The 17,249-nt window shown below is 35.2% G+C and overlaps 1 protein-coding gene and 1 long non-coding RNA gene across 2 annotated transcripts; both read left to right on the top strand.

Moving 5' to 3' along the window:
• Nucleotides 1-8,549: 8,549 nt before the first annotated feature.
• Nucleotides 8,550-15,456, top strand: LOC147507709 (zinc finger BED domain-containing protein RICESLEEPER 2-like). The gene is made up of 4 exons (XM_086596400.1): nucleotides 8,550-9,401; nucleotides 9,523-9,564; nucleotides 13,846-13,913; nucleotides 14,765-15,456. Exons 3-4 carry the CDS (start codon nucleotides 13,865-13,867, stop codon nucleotides 15,454-15,456), a joined length of 741 nt encoding a protein of 246 aa, XP_086452526.1. The 5' UTR covers nucleotides 8,550-9,401; nucleotides 9,523-9,564; nucleotides 13,846-13,864.
• A 261-nt stretch (nucleotides 15,457-15,717) lies between these two features.
• LOC147507710 (uncharacterized) lies at nucleotides 15,718-16,706 on the top strand. The gene is made up of 3 exons (XR_015217751.1): nucleotides 15,718-15,857; nucleotides 15,970-16,019; nucleotides 16,402-16,706. It is a non-coding gene; the product is annotated as an uncharacterized LOC147507710 (long non-coding RNA).
• Nucleotides 16,707-17,249: the final 543 nt, after the last annotated feature.

Consider the following 17,249-nt stretch of genomic DNA (forward strand, 5'->3'; position numbering starts at 1 on the left):
CGATCTCGCGGCAACCCGATACCGTGGATTGTGTGATCTCGCGCCCCTATCTCCAAACAACATAGTTTCAAGCTAAAATGCCGATTTTGCTGAAATTTTGCCAGTTAAGTGCTGAAACTTGCAAAAACATGAAAACTATAATTACTTCACTTTATTAAACAAAATACTATTAAGGGGCTTATTATACAGTTTTGGGTGCTTATCAGTATCACATAAATTTTTCTAATTGGGCAACAAATGAACTCCTTCTCTCCAAACCAAGTTAACTCGGAATAGCAGATGAACTATATAAGAATATTAAACCCACAGCTCATTTGAAACTCTGAACCCTTCATGGGATCTGCATATTGATAAGCTAATTTGAAGTCTTATAATAGAGATGATGATTTATCACATTAAAGCAAGGACATTAAATAGATCGTAGCATGAATTAAATAGGATAACAAATTCTACCCATTGGCTGGCAATTCATAATATATGTGATATCTAATGTAGTTTACATTTCCAGTCAAAAAATATATAAATGAATGACACAAACCTAAAATTGATGAGAGCCAAAAAAAAAAAAAAAAAAGATTTGCAAATCTGAACTTAATGAAGAGAAAATGGTGACAACTTGGGAACCCTAAAAAACATAAGTTATCAAAAAGAAATAGCATGCTTCAACTGAGACAAATTAACCAAAATATCTTAAGGCCATCGTTGGATTTTTCGAATGAGGAAGACAATGAGATATATGTTGCTGCATACATGATATTGAGGATGATTAATGTCAACACTGAGCGGGTGTATAAACATGGCCCTATTTCCAATAACAAACTCTTAGAATTCAATTGAAACCAAAAAGGGCGCATACAACTCTTAATAAGCCATTAAGTATGATAAACAACATCTATATCAATTGATTATCCAATAGTAGAATCGTACCGCCCACTACCATGTCATGCTTCTTTTGTCATTCACGTTACAAAATTATGATTTACGCAAAACCAAACAAATTGTGTCATTTGTGTTATAAAATTATGTCATTGCTAGTACTATTTCCTACACGTGATATCAACATTTAGGTATTCTAAAGCACTTTATTACCTTTGTTACCTTCGGCTAGTATGTAGTGAGAACAACAATTACACATTCATTGAGTCCCACATAATCTACAATTATCCAACTCATGAATCCCAGTAATGATAGAACCCCCAAGGTGATGCAACATCATCTATGAGTTACCCCAAATCCTTTTATGAGTGAGTGGCCATGGGTGTGCTACTCAAAACCTGTCGATGTAAGCAACACTCGCACTAATTAAGAGCATAATCTTGCTATCATTTAACTCACGGGTCTTGCCATGTAAGGGGACTTGCAGATCCAAGGAGCAAGAACAAATAATAAGTAGGATAGCCTTTATATTTAAACTCATTTTTCATAATTTTGGAATAGATTACAATAGTTTTAACACCATTAGTACTTTATTGATAGAAGCTTGTAATAGCTAAACCAATGGAGAGCTTTAACCTTGTGTATTGAATCCCAAGAAATTTTGAAAAGCAGATTAAAAAAGAGCCTACAAACTAATGACAATAGATGAATATATGCGCCAACATGCTCGTTAACAACCCTTACATTTTAAGTTGTAAGAGCCTCCCCCCCCCCCCCCTTTGAAATACAACCTATGAAAGTAAGACTTACACTACTATAATGAAGAAACCTCAAGTAGAATACCATACTAACATGTTTGAGTCTGGAATCAGTCCTTAGCTTCTCCATACTCCACATACACTATGCCGTTAAGCTAGCATATTTTTGCCATGCATCCACTAAACAACCAATTGCCTCAACTGAAATGTAATTGCTGTAATTGGACTCTAAACACACTTCAAACCACATCTAAAGCAAATTATCCGTTACTACAAAGGACTTAATAGAAATCAGCCCAATAATCATCCTAATGAATATAGGCAAATTAGATCGACCATCAAAATTCCCCAAATTTCATGAAGGTTGCTCCAATTATGAATTAAACAACACAACGCCAAAAGAAATACAGGGACCAATTATGAATAAAAATTGAAGCATCACTTTACATGTAATTAGCCTTTGATTATTTGAAAAGAAGCCAAAAAGAATTTAGTTCCACAAAGCCCCAGTTTGGTACAACCCCATTTAACATTTTAGGTAAGCCCGACTAGCAAGGGTCTTGTGTTTGGAATATCGGATTGTGCTTCTATTTAGATTGCGTAAACTATGTGCATAAGCTTTGTCACCATGAAAGTACAACTTGTCAAGCAAAGGCTCGGTTTTTTCAAACGAAAACTCATACAACATAGGCCATTGGGAGTCTGCCCATTTCAACATTACAATTGGCATTTCGAATGACAAATAACTCAAAACTTGTCGTCATACCACCCATTGCATATCCAATCAACACCGACATCTAGCTTATAAAACATGAATTTGTCGACTCTCTTTGAGAGTTTTGGTGCTACCCATCCATCTGTTGAGACTAAGACTTGATTGATTTCTCGGTGATCCTCTAGAATAGGAGAGTTTGTGTCAATTACATCAACCAAATTACTTGCTATGATCTTTTGGTGAAATAGATAAAACTTAACAAATTGAACAATTAACTAACTAACTAAATCAAAAAGATTGAATGGCTTGAATTTGTTGTAATGAGATAACTCAATTTGAAGAGAGAGAGACCAAGTATCTAAACTTAAGTAATAAAACATTTGTTCATATACTACGTATACAAATAATTCTACATTGTACTGGTTATTCTACAGACAGGGAGAAACATTTAGAATGAGGATATAGAGATATATTCGGCAGTAGAGAGATAATTAGGGATCTCTGTTTTTTTTTATTATTATTATTATTTTTTTTTTTGGCGTGTAGCTTTTAGGAGAGAGTGAATGAGAAGGAGTTAAGAGAGAAAGAGGCGCATACGAAGAGAAAGACATCTGGTTTCCTACCCTTTTAATTCGGTATATAAATGGTAATAAATTCGGTGTTAATGTGAAGAGTACCTCGCGAACAATTGAACAATGGCATATGGTTGATTTTCGACTATAATTTACACAAAAATCCTTAAAGCTAGGTATTATATCAACTTAAGGGTATAAACGGTAGTAAAAATCAAAATGACGAAGTGGTTCTTAGTAGTCCTTCTTAAAGACATTGAATATTGTTTTTGAATATTTGATCAAGGGTATTTAGTGGTATAAAATAGTCGGGTCTAATTTAAAAAGGCCAGTTAATTATGGTATACTTTAGCAATAGAGATATAGTTTGTTTGTTTTTGTGGCGTGAAAAGTCTACTAAACATAATAGTGAATATTTACATGTATGTTTTGTAAGATTATATTATATTATATTAGGGGTGTAATACGGGGTGGGGCCGATCAACCGCAAGTCAAACAATGACGAGCCGGGTTGGAACGGGTCTAGGGGATACAAATCTAGTGGTCCCCGATGGGGCGGGTTGAAGTGTCATGTCTTAGTACTATCACCTGGCCAGTTGGGTCGACTTACAGGGCGGGTTATCCAGGTCGGGTGGAAATTGTCATTTTAACCCAATTTCACACTTTAAAAAAAAAAAAAAAAAAAAAAAATAATTCTGCAAGTAATATCTTTCCAATTCACAACACGGAGAAAAAAAATGGAGTCAATCAATAAAAAATAAACAAAAATTAAAAATTAAAACTTGAACTTGAAATAACCCAAAACAATATCTGAAAATTTGAAATTCTTTATCATGATTTACTATTTATAAATTGATTATCTTCCATACCATGATAAAATGAAGATGAGAGGATCTATGGTACAAAACAATAAAATATAAACTAAAATCATTTGAAATTAATACAAGGATGAATGATTCATCTTCTCCAAAATTTGAAAGTTAAATTTGAACTCTTGATATCTGCCCAATATTCAAACTTGAACATTTGAAATTGTTGCTAAACTCATAAGTTTGTGTTCATGATAAACATCCAAAACTGTAATATAAAACCCTATATAGACATAGCATTTTAGTTAATTATGTGTTTAATAATCATGAAATAATTGTATTTTCATGTTTCTATAGGTTTTCGCAATAAACGTAAAAATGATGATAAAGCCAGTATTTAAACACGGAATAATGTGTCTATGTGAAGCATTCCGATTTACCCCCATACCAAGCTCATTGAAGGCCGACTAAAGCCCGAGGACTCAAACAATACAATTCTAGGTCAGAACAGGATTAATGTGCCATAAAACATCAAACTTCCGAAGCTCATATCTTCTGAACCTGGATTACAAATCCAGCAAACGAACCATCAGAACGATCAATGTGACAAGCTTTATCTCAGGCTAGATTTTGTAGAAATCGACTTACGGACCCATAGCATACTATACATACCCACAGAATTTGGTGATCAAGCTCACACATCAAGCTTCCACACAAGTCAAGCACTTTGGCACAAAAGTCTTGATAGGTGACACAAATTAATTAAGACTCACAAAGTCTTGATTAGTTGGAAGGTGAGAGTTGAAATTAATGTGCCAAAAATCCTGTTTGAAGAAAAATCAATTTGAAGAATTAAATGAGATGAATGTTATTCACGTGGGTGGAGAAGAAATTAAGCAATCTCTTTTGCTTAAAAGAGAGAGGCTTAAGAAGCAAAAAAAAACTTCTTCTCTAGTTTAGTTTTTGGTTTTAACTTTACACTTTGTAGTTTTTTCCTTTACTCCATAGTTAGTTTCATTTTCTTCCAAGTTTCCATTTTTAGTTTGTAAGCAAAAATTAAGTGCTAGCCTTGATACAAAACATTTTAATAAAAATATTTTCTTGTAAAATTAAGATTTCTCTATCTTATTTCATTTATGATTTCATCTCTTTATTCGTAAAATTATAAACATGAGCTAAAATCCTTCCTAGTAGAGGGTTGATGACGCTCATGTGAAGATCAAACTTTGGTTTAGGAGTCCTAGATCACGGCTTAGGACTTAGGTTGTATTTAGCATCCTGTCAAAAAATGACAGTGATCGCCCAAAAGTGGAGACTGGACCTCGAGATAAGCACGCGACCTAGGTGACACTGGGGCTAGTCGTGCACGCGAGTCTCTACTGATCGAATCCAGATTCTAAAATTTGAGCAGCTGGTATAAAATAGAACCAGGGGTTGAATAGATATTTTAGAGATCATGAATATCAGTTCAATACTTCAATCCCTCGTGCTAACAAGATAGCCTTAGAGATAAGTTCATGTTGTTAAGGATCGCCGTTTCAACGTGTTTTGGGTTTGTCTATGAACCCAAAACAGGTTAGAGACAGCATGAATTAGGCTTCTTAAATATGGGAATATTTAACATGAATCGAATCAACTCTCCACTTTTCTTTCTCTATATCTTTTCCGTGTTAAGAAAATAAGCTTTTGTAAGTTGTTGTAACTTGAATTCTAAGTAACACCGTAGTGTAATTCGCATAATCACTGAAAAAAATCTTTCTCACAAGTTCCCTATATAGTAATTCTAGTGAAGTAAAAGTACAACAAATGTTCTAGACTTTTTAGGCGTGGAGCGATTCCCTTACTCAAAGTGTATTCCAACGTGCACGTGAGTTAAGTAATTTATTGATTCGTGCCTGAGCTGTGTATGTATGATCAAAACTTTGTACACATGAAAGAAGTGAACAGTTCATATCTCCCAAATTCCTATAAAAGTTAAAAGAAAATATAAACAAAATACAAAAATATTGGAGTTAGAGTCTTGAAACGGTGCGGGTCAACGACTTTTGGCACGGTGTGGGTCGGGTTCGAGCATAGAACATACACCCATAGCCCAACCGCGTAGAAACGGTGGCGGGGTGTAGAGGGTCTATTTTTCTGTTGGTGCGGGTTTGGGTGGCGGGTGTATACCGGGTGATGGGTCAACGGTTTGTTTTTACACTCCTACATTATATTGAACATTTGTATTATAAATATTAATACCAATGCATGTCAATGACTAAACACATGTATACTATGAATTAATTAATATATTGTATATATTAACTAATAAACGTATATGTACATGATAATATTTATATAAGTGCACGTGCTTGATATATATATTATACGTGTATACATGTATATATATGATTATGAATGCGTGCAATGCTAACAATTTAGTGTGTGATATATATTATATAGGACATATGTATATATGTATAATATAATGTACACGTGCCGTGTTTGATTTGAAATATAAATTAATACACGTACGCATACATACAATTTATGAAGATTTATTTAAAGTTTTTAGGAAACTTTCAAAGATTATTGAATTTGGGACCATTACAAGTGTTATTGTCGCACTAAAAACCAATTTTTATATCAGTTAATTAAAAACGCAATTTTAGTAATAAATATGTATAATCCGAGAATGAACCGGAACCGACTTAATTAATGGGTATGGTTATGGGTTTTCTAAATATAAGAAAAAAACCGAGCCTAGTAGGAACTGTTAAAAATAGAACTGAACCAAAAACCGATAAAAACCGAATCGGAACCGACACATGAACACCCGTACTTTTGAGTATTGAGAGAAAAATAACCCAATAAAGCCTGCTGCATCATGGGCTGAGCTTCAATGAATCTTTAACAGGCCCAACAGCATAATGAGTTGGGCAGGAGGCCCAATAGTTTAAAAATAGGTCTGCTCTATAAATGCACAAGACATACGTATCTTGAAGTGGAATCGAGTGGCTAGAAATCTCATTCGCTATCGGTGTGTTCTTACTTCTTAGTTGGAGTTTATTTGTGTACACTGATTTTACTACTTCGAAAAATCATTTTCAGTTCAGAAAGATACAAGTAATTTCTGTTTTCTTCAGTCATTTATTTCGGAAAATATTTGTCTTTGTTTATTATTATTATTATTATTATTATTAGTAATCTAGGGCAACGTTTATATGCGTTTGATTTCCTTGCATCATATAATTCTAAGTAGTTCTGTGGTAGAATTAACTTTCCGTTTACTAATTGTTCAGTACTTCTTGTTATCTGATTCTCACAATATGTTCAAGTGTACCAAAAAAGAGAACAGCTTTGATTTTTTTTTTCCCCGTGAGAAATATCTTGTCAATAATCATTATCTTTTACTTTCACACACTCGAGTCTTGAGGACTGAAGATTTTTAGGTAACACACAAATGTTTGCAAATTGTATAACCTCTTACTATGTATGATTTGATGCTCTTTCCGCCATATGATATATATATTTTTTTCGCAACAGTGCTTGCAGAATTTCACATTGTCTTGATTGACGCATGCCTAGAAATGTATTTCATGCTATATTGATGATTTGATGGTGCTTCTGTGTTTTTTTATGGGTGGCAAAGTTCCAAAGTTGATGCTTTGTTGACTGCTTTCAGGAGCCAAAATGAAGGTCAGGTCATCCGTGAAGAAAATGTGCGAGTTCTGTAAGACAGTTAAACGCCGTGGAAGAGTGTATGTGTTATGCAGTGCAAATCCAAAACACAAGCAACGACAGGGAATGTCAACATTTGCAAGTGAAGGTCCATTGCCTCCTATGTATGTGTTCACTGCTCAACGCCTGTGTTTACTTAATTACTTACTATCTTCCGTTCTGAGAATAGTTCACACTTCACAGAGAACTATTCTATTTCATTTTATTTAAGTATGTCTACTTACATAGTAGAAATTTTAGACATTCCTACTTTGACAACTCACTAGATCATCCTGGAAGTTTACATGGTTGTCTTCTTAAATGTATCGAACAACTGTCTAATATTCTGTTGGTCACTGGATTAGCTGATCCATGTTCTTTAGAATAACAAGAAATCACAACAAACTACAAAGTTGATCTTTATACACATCCAATGCCAACTGGACCCGTTTTTCTGTTTGTGGCTCCATTGTATTTTCAATGTAAGGGCTTGATTGTTTTGAGTTCCTTTTGGTTGGAAGTTGGCATTGCCAAGGCTATTAGCACCGACACATCTCTAGAGACAGTGTATCATTGTCAGACGCCTTGGACACCGACACGCCTTGGACACCGATAGATGTTGATGTCTTTGGTAATATTAGATATTAAATATATATGACAAACAAGATATATTATATGTTGTAGCCTTGTAGGGCATGCCGGAACGAATAAATAGGGTTGAAGGGTTAATAGTAGTTTCAGGAATGCCAAGTAACCTGTGTATATAGACAAGGAAATTAAATTTTTTTATTAAATTTTAATGTTTATAATTGCTTGGTCGTGTGATCGTGATGAACCTTTGGGCATTGGTTAATCCTAATAACAGCATAGCCATGCCACCTATTTGGAAATTATAGACGGGTTTATTTCAATTCTAGTGCTTAAAGTTGTCTCTTAGTTTCTCTCCTTAGAAGTGTTTGCTCTGGTTTTCTTACTACAGGTCTTCAGAGATGAGTTTCAAGCAAGAGATACCAGCTGCTTATAACTGGCGTGTAAGTCTGGCATCAGCTCTCACCAAAAAGCAGTTTCCTTCACTGATCTATGGAGGACGGGTTGGTTTGGCATCTCTTCTCTCAAGATAGGGCAAGTAGTTGATGGATTGGATAAATAAGAGTTTAGAAGATCAGGAAAATAGTAACATTTGCTAAGTCTTTCCCAGATGTTATGTGTTCTTATTGTAATTATTCTCCTAGTATTTTTTATCCTTCAGTGGGGTTGGTATCTTTACTGACTCCTTACGGTTATCTATTTTGTCTTCCTCAAGAACACTTAATTCATTGGTGCAGAACCCAATATACCATATATTTGTCTTTGATTTTGTCCTGCTGTGCTGATGAAAGTTACTGGAATTGGCTGGGTTGCTAGTGAACACATTTTAAATTAATTGTTGTTATGAAAGTCATTTGCAGATTTCTGCACAAAGAATTTCTTATGTGCTTGGCTACATAATGGTTTTACTATTAGAAATTTCCTGGAATCAGTGAATTGATACTGCTAAAACATTAGACTTGATAGAATCCTTTAATTCAATGTTGAAGGACATGTTTTCAACTGAAATATCCTACATAACAGTTTGTTTTAGATGAAACGTTGTATTAAATGTCTGATTTCAATGTGTTACTCTGACATTCTCATGCTCATGGAACCCTGGTGTTCTTGATGATACAATCCTTAGGGTACATTACCCTAGGAATTCTCACATTAACTGAGGAATTCTCACATTAACTGATTTTCGTGGGTTTTACCATTTTCACGGGCTGTTTGGTAAAAATAACGGTGTGAATTAGAATTCCCATGAGAATAGGACTACCACATTCGGCGGTACTCGAAGTCGCACCCATTTGCCTCAAATCTATTTAACAACAACTCTACTCCAAGCTTCATCGTCAAGCTCAAACATATTCTCTTCTTAGCAACAAGTGCAACAATCAAGGTACAGTAAAATCTTCTTGTAAAATTTATATTTTTCATTTTCTTCATTCATACATAAACTTTTCTTTTTTAGTCATCAATTCTCTTCGTTGATACACAAAGTCTTCTCCTTGTGCGCGCAGGTTCAAAAAAATTATTTTGCGGTAGCAATGATACTCTCACAGGTACTTGCTATTTTATCATTTTCTTTTTCTTTTGTTTACTTGTTGGCATGCTCTAGTGTGGACTTGTATTATTATTGTTGCCTGTCCTTTTGAGATTTATAGCTTAGATGTCGAGGTTTCTCTATTTGTTTTAAATTTTCTTTTTTCCAACCTACCTTTTGTCGACCTTTTGTATATGAGTTTCTTCCATTTTTTTTTTTTCCTTGAACTTGATATATTGAATATTGATTATTTTTCGTATGTATGTAGTTTATGTTCTTTGATCTATTTTTATTTTCTATAAATGTTTAACTAGTTTTCTATCAAGTTGGAAGTACTAGCACTGAATGTTAACTTATTTGCTTGTGTCTCTGTGTGCTGATCGAAGTTCATATAACTGGGAGTGTCGCATTACATACTCTACTTTACTCTGTAGGGAGAGCTTATTAATTAATCAAGCAACTTTTAACTTCAAAAACAGATGAACCACCTCACTTTTAATCACAAGCTGGAGGGAATATAGGCTGGGGTGGTAAAATTTTCCCTTGTCTAGGCATTTTGATATCTTAAGTTATTAATATCATATAGGGTTTAATGCTACTGAATGTCGGTCTTAAAGTTGATCTCTTTTTTGGATTACCAAATGTAACAAGTGGATAGGATTTTTCGCATACTGTGTGCTATGAAGTAGATCTATGCACTGTTTTCGTGTGTTTTATATCATGCAAGTATTAATATTAAGTAGAGTCATTTTATGAAAAATCCAAAGAACCCAACTGGGTTTTGGGGTTTATATCTAACTGGACGAGATGAGGTTGTCAACGTAGGCCTTTTTCTCCCATTTTGTCATGTACAAACGAAATGGAAAATAAAAAGAAATCATAAGTCCATTAACCCTTCCTGAACAAGCAATTTTTGTGTGTGTGTGTGTGTGGGGGATGGGTTGGGTTGGGTGAGTGCTAAGTTCAATTTGACCTCTGTCTTTATCCCATTTAGCTTGGGATCCCTTTTTGATGAGATATAAGATTTGTTAATGGGCTGACAGGTTTTGAACCTAGGTCTACAGTAATAACTCTTATAAACATAACCATGGTAGCTGGCGCCAGAATTAACGTTGGAGTTGGGACATCATTGTTTACCCTACATCTGTCAAGTTCAAATAGTTCTCTTCCATCACCATGATATCTGTTAATCTAAGAATAGAAGTGGTCTACATAGCTAAGATCAGTAATGCCTACATATGTTGAGTAAGGTCTGGAGCTCTCTGAAGCCAACTGGGTGGAGATGACGCCTCCCAGCTTTTCCTTTTCAAATATGCATACTTGTAATATGACTATCTTAGACAATCAAAGTCATCCTTAGTCGTCATTTCTCTTGTTGTTTCGTAGTCTACATGAAATTAGCTGCATATTGTTGTTGATATGGTTTAAAAGAAGAGGATAAACTGATGTCCTGGACTGATTTGGTATATATGAGAAATCACATTGACTTTCTAGTCTTTTCTTGTTTGATTCTTTGCTTATGCCGAGGTCATCCCTCGCTGTTCTTATTAATTGGTTGAAAATTTAGTTCACAGAATTTAGACCCTTGCTTATAGAGAATGTGCTGCCAGCAAATTCTAACTTTAAATGGCATGTTAATTAACTAGCAGATAAGTTACCTCCATGCTATTTGTTCCCATCTTTCCTCCCCCTCTCTTTGTGACAAACAGACAAAGACTTTAGAGTTGAGACAAAGGAAGTTACATGTGACACAGATCTCAAATGGACAGGCGCTCTAAAGGGGTGTGTTTGTGTGTATGCATGAAGCTTTAGATTGTGCCCTTTTGACCAGCTTTGAATCTTGTAAAATATTAAAATTATCAGCAGGCAAGATCCTCCATAAATTCCCAATTTACATCCCATTCAGTTGTTGATTCCTTTTGAGCTAGTTCACCAATAGTGTTTCCTCAGATGGGGAAACTGGAAATCACAGTGTTATTAGATACCCGAGACTTTGGTCATGCGAAAGCAGGTCATATATGTTTGCTTTGCTTATGTGAATACATTGTTGAATGTGATGGTTTCTTTAACTTAATTATCAGTATATTAGATTGAATTGGACTGTGGGCTCACAAGTTGATATGTCTCCTCCTTTTGTTTACCTTTACTTTAATAGGGACAAGTCATATACTTACTTTTCGAGTTACTGTATACTATTAAGTCTGGTAGATAGAAAGTTGTATGAAGGTCTCACGATATGCTCCAGACTAAATAATATTGCAGTCAAATAATTAGTGATGATATGCTCTACTGTTTACATTTTTTTTTCCTCATAACTTGTTACTTTTGCATATATACTCTGGAAATGTAGGAATATAATAAACGATTACCGAGCTATTATATGAATTTGTTGTATTGTTGTATGGATTTATTATCATATTGGATTGCCTATTGTATACATAGATCGAGAACCATCTAGGAATAGGGATTTAGAGAGATCAAATTCTTAGGAGGCTTTACATGGAAAGTGATAACAATTGTCATGACATACTCAGAATGAATAGGTTTGCATTTCATAGGTTGTGTGCACGATTAAAAGGGAAGGGTTTGCAACCTAGTAGGAGGGTTGATGTAGAGGAGCAAGTGGCTTTATTCCTTCTCATTGTTGGCCATGACACACATATTAGGCACAGTGCATTTGGTGTCATAAGATCTTCTAAAATAGTGCATCGACATTTTCACAATGTCTTGCGAGCTATCCTAAAACTTGGAAAAAAGTTGTGAAGTCCTTGACGCAAGTTTTTTCTCCTCAAATGGGTAAAGTAGTGTACACCCAAGACCTTGGGCCATGAGATATTTCAAGGTAAATATTAGTTATGTACATCATAAAGTTTAGGGGCACTTAAATTCTTAGAGACCATTCACATTTAAATTTCTTATAGGATTGTGTTGGTGCACTAGACGGTTCTTTCATGCCAGATTGCCAGCAATGGTACTCTTAGATGATGACCAACCACGCTATTGATCGAAAAGGGTGATATTAGACATAACGTTTTGGTTGCTTGCTCTTTTGATATGAAGATAACATACGTTTTAGCTGGGTGGGAAGGATCAGTTCATACCAGTAGGATGTTTAGATCCCTTTCTAACAAGAGTTAGAGACAAGTTAATTGTTCCAAACGGTATACCTCTCAATTTTTATTTTATTTTATTTTATTTGTTTGTAACTTATTATATATAATTGATTTCATGTTCACATATATTTTCCTAAATTTAATTTGTAGGCAAGTATTACCTCGGTGATGTGGGTTTTTCACACACTCCTGGTTTTATAACGCCTTATCGTGGGACTAGATATTAGGGGTGCATAAAACCGATGGATCCGACTAAACCGACCGACTTGACCCGACCCGACTCGAGCTATACGGGTCAGTTATCCATTTAAAATGGTTCGGGTCGGTTTGTGAAATTGCAAAACCGACAATATCGGTTCGGTGCTTGGTTTAGATTTGGGATAACCGAACATAACCGACCCGATCCGCAATATCTCAATGTATCGTACAAATTACCAAACTACCAATTACTATGTATCGCAATTAGTAAAAAACTAGGGCAGAGCCGCCACCTCCCCCCAGTCTTCATTTCTTGCTTTCTCACCACCATTCCTCCACCATTCTACCACAAAATAAACTGTGATTTTCTTCGTCTCTCTTTCTTCATTTGGAACAAGGTAAGAAATTTAAATGGCTTTCATTGTATTTTTGCTTAAGCTGTGATTGTTTGGTTTCGTTGTCTTGTTTGTTTGTTTGGTTTGCCATCACCATTTATTTCTCTCGAAACTTCTTCTCCCCTCTAAAACTATGTTTCTTTACAAATGAATAAGAGAGTGTGTTGATTGGAGGGGAGTGTGTGTTACTGTATTAGGGTGATTGGGTGGTGTATGGTGTGAAGTTTTATGGCGGGAATACATCACAGCTTTAATGTTGTACTATTTTTTTATCTCTTTCTAGTTATTGCACAAAACAAATTAGCCATACTTAAATTTATGGAAAAGAAAATGTTAAGTTTTTCTGTACATAGTGTTATTATTTTGTCCTGTTCTGTCCTTTAAAGCTTGTCACTAGAGTTCAAATTAAATCACTCACATTACCTAATTGCCCTGTTTAAGTTTGATTCTTTTGGCTAGTATAGTGAAGTAGATAACTCATCATCAGCATTGTTATCATCATTGGTCGAAAAGTTTTTGAAAATAATTGTAATGTCGGTAACATAGTGGTGGTTTTAATCAATCTCCTAAATGTTCTTTTTTTTGTCTCTTCAGGAAAACAATCTCATTGGAGATGGCTTCTATTGATGTTCCTAGTGATACGATCGATTCTACTATGGCAGGTAATAAAAGAAAATCCTTTTCTTCCCCTGCTTAGGATCATTTTCATAAGATGGAGGGTTGTGATCCCAAAAATCCAAGAGCCAAATGTAATTATTGCCCTGTTAGTTATGCTTGTGCTTCGAAAGGTAGTGGAACTTCTAATATGTTGAGTCATATGAAAGTATGTAAGAAGAATCCTAATAATAAGGTGGTGGCTGATAAATCGCAACAAACATTGTCTTTCAAAGATAAAGAGCTTGTCTTTGTTAGTTTTAGCATAAAAGCTTGTAGAGATGCTTTGTCTAGAATGATTATTGTTGATGAGTTGCCATTTAGTTTTGTGGAGGGTGAAGGATTTCGACATTTTGTAAAGGTTATACAGCCCAAGTTCACAAATTTGCCCTATCGGACTCAAGTTGGTAGGGATTGCATTGAACTTTACATGGAAGAGAAGAAAGTTAAAAAGTTTTTGCATGGTAATAGAATATGTATAACAACCGACACTTAGACATCTATTCAAAACTTAAATTACATGGTTTTATTTGCTTATTTCATCAATAGTGATTGGAACTTACAAAAAAGGATTCAATTTTTGTCTAGTTCCAAATCACAAAGGTGAACCATTGGAAAGATGGTAGAGAAGTGTCTTCTTAATTGGGGTGTCCATAGTCTTTTTAGTGTAACCGCTGATAATGCAAGTTCAAATTCATTTGCCATTGATTACTTGAAGAAAACAAAAAGATTGGGAAAGACACCGTTATGGAACATAAGTATTTACATATGAGATGTTGTGCTCACATCCCCGAATCTTATTGTTTGTGATGGCCTAAAAGATGTTAATGATGCTATTTTTCGAAAGCACGCTTCGCAGTGAGGTATGTGAGGTCATCTCCATCTAGGTTGGCCAGGTTCAAGGAGTGTGTGAAGGAAGAACAAATAGAGTGCACAAAACTTTTATGCTTAGATGTGGCAACTAGATGGAATGCGACATTCATGATGTTAGAAGTTGCTGAGAAGTTCCAAAGTGCCTTTGATATATTGGAGCTTGAAGACCCACATTACACCCTTTACTTTGATGATGACAAGATCAAGGGGCCTCCAATCTTAACTAATTGGAATAGTGCTAGATTATTTGTGAAATTTCTAAGAGTTTTCTATAAGGCAACATTGCGATTTTCAGGTTCTCGTTATGTTACTTCGAATAATTTCTTTAGTGAAATTCTAATTGTTCAAAAGAAATTGATTCAGTTTAATGGAAGTGAGGATGCACGTTTGAGAGCAATGGCGCTGCGTATGCAAACTAAATTTGATAAGTATTGGGAAATGGATAAGATTAACATTTTGTTATATGTTGGTGTTGTGCTTGATCCCCGCTTCAAGATGAAGTATGTGTCGTATTCCTTCAAACAGTTGTATAAAGAAACTAAAGCTAATGATGAAACAAAGAAAGTGAAAGATGCTTTGGTTGCATTGTATGAGTGGTATGTTGGGCACTATCCTTCTTCAAATCAGCCACCTATTGATGTGAGCGGAGCCAAAGCGGCAAGCCCGAATGGATGTTGATGATGACGAGCAAGATCCTACTATACTAGCTGCAGAATTTCAGCAACACTTGCTAGAGGAAGAAAACTTACAGAATAAGTCTGGGTTGAGAGGTTTTTTTGAAACTAATGAAGTTGGTGGGGATATGTTTGACATTTTGGGTTGGTGGAAGATCAACGCTTCTAGGTACCGGATCCTTTCACTTGTTGCACGTGATGTTTTGGCAGTTCCGATATCTTCCCAGTAGCCACCGAAGTCCCAAGATTTAGCACGGCAGTATACTTGACCCTTTTGTAGTTCGTTAGTTCCTAACACGATAGAGGCCCTTATTTGTGCACAAGATTGGCTTCGTTCTCCATCAATTCCAATCAATCTTCGACAGTCAATGGATGATATCGAGCAATATGATAAGCTAGATGGAGGTAATAATTTGCATTGCAATGTTTAGTCTATCGTTATTTTGTTATGTTAAAATATGTACTTGTGTAGTTCGACTTATGTATGTATATGCTTGTGTTCTTTTTTGCTTTGCAGAATTATTTGGATCGACTTCTTCTGAGGCTAATGCTACGGAGAATTGATTGGTAATCAGGTTTTTAAGTTTATTTTGTTACTTATATTTTCCCATAGCTTAAATTGTGTCAGAGTAACGTCTACATCTTGATTTTTTTTTTCGCCTCTCCACACCTTAAAGTTCTTATTTGATTCAATAAATAAACCTATTAAGATCCCTCATTTCAAGTCTTTATAGTTTCTTACCCACACTCCACTTGCAAGTTTCACAACTCACAAAATTGTAATGTTCAGCTTTGGGGGTTCCTTCTTTTTTCTTTTTCTCTTTACCATTATTGATTTATTGCTTCTATTCACAATGCGAGATTTGTTCATGTAAGGATACTTCACTGTTTTCTCTTTTTGTTTTTTTGGCATTATTGTTATCTAAGTAAAATGTTTGTTCTTTTGAAGGGGGTACTTGAGAATGGTTCAATGGTGCCATTAATTGAACCAGAAAATATGATGAGTTCTATGCCAGTGGTATTGAATGACACTAGAAGGAGACTTGGAAGCTTTCATGCGCACTGTGTACTTGCTGTGGAGGGCCAAGAGGGCTTTGCTTACCTTCCCCTTGCTGTTGCAAGAGACTTGGAATATTTGTTTATTATACCATGTTCTATTATAATCACCAGTGTGTAGACATTAGTGCTGTTGCAACATTATACCATTTTCTTATGATTCTGAGGCATATAATATGTTGGGTGGTTTAGTCTTCACTTTCATAGTTCCATTGGTTAAGTTCCACCACATTTCATTATTTGTTTGATAGGTGTTAGGGAAATGTGAAGTATGATGGTGGGCAAATCCCTCAGTCCTCTAGAAGTCCTGAGGCCTTCTGCTAACAATAATTCAAAGCAGCATCTCCTTGCCCTCAAATGGCATATATGACGAGGAAACTTTGTACTGTTGTGAGTGTTCGTGTGAGTGTTATGGAACTATTTCTCTCTGTGTGTGTACTGTGTCTCTAAGACTTCAAAATCATCTCAAAACGTGTGTAGGTTATTTTGGTTATTATGTGCTTAATCAGTGTTTTAGTATAAGAATGATGAGTATGAAACTATGAATAAAGAATCAGTGTTTGTATTTTCGTAGCTTGAATTGGTTTTCATCCCTTTTATATTTTCCTAGCTTTAATTGGTACTGATAGTGGTACTGCTACCAAATTGTCGGGTCAGTTCGGTTAATGTCGGGTAAATTGAAAAACCGTCGGGTTGGATTGGGTAACGGTTAGGTGAGAGAAATGTTGGGTCGGTTGTGGG

This window comes from Coptis chinensis, chromosome 3, assembly GCF_015680905.1.
Source record: "Coptis chinensis isolate HL-2020 chromosome 3, ASM1568090v1, whole genome shotgun sequence".
NCBI classification, from domain to species: Eukaryota; Viridiplantae; Streptophyta; class Magnoliopsida; order Ranunculales; family Ranunculaceae; genus Coptis; species Coptis chinensis.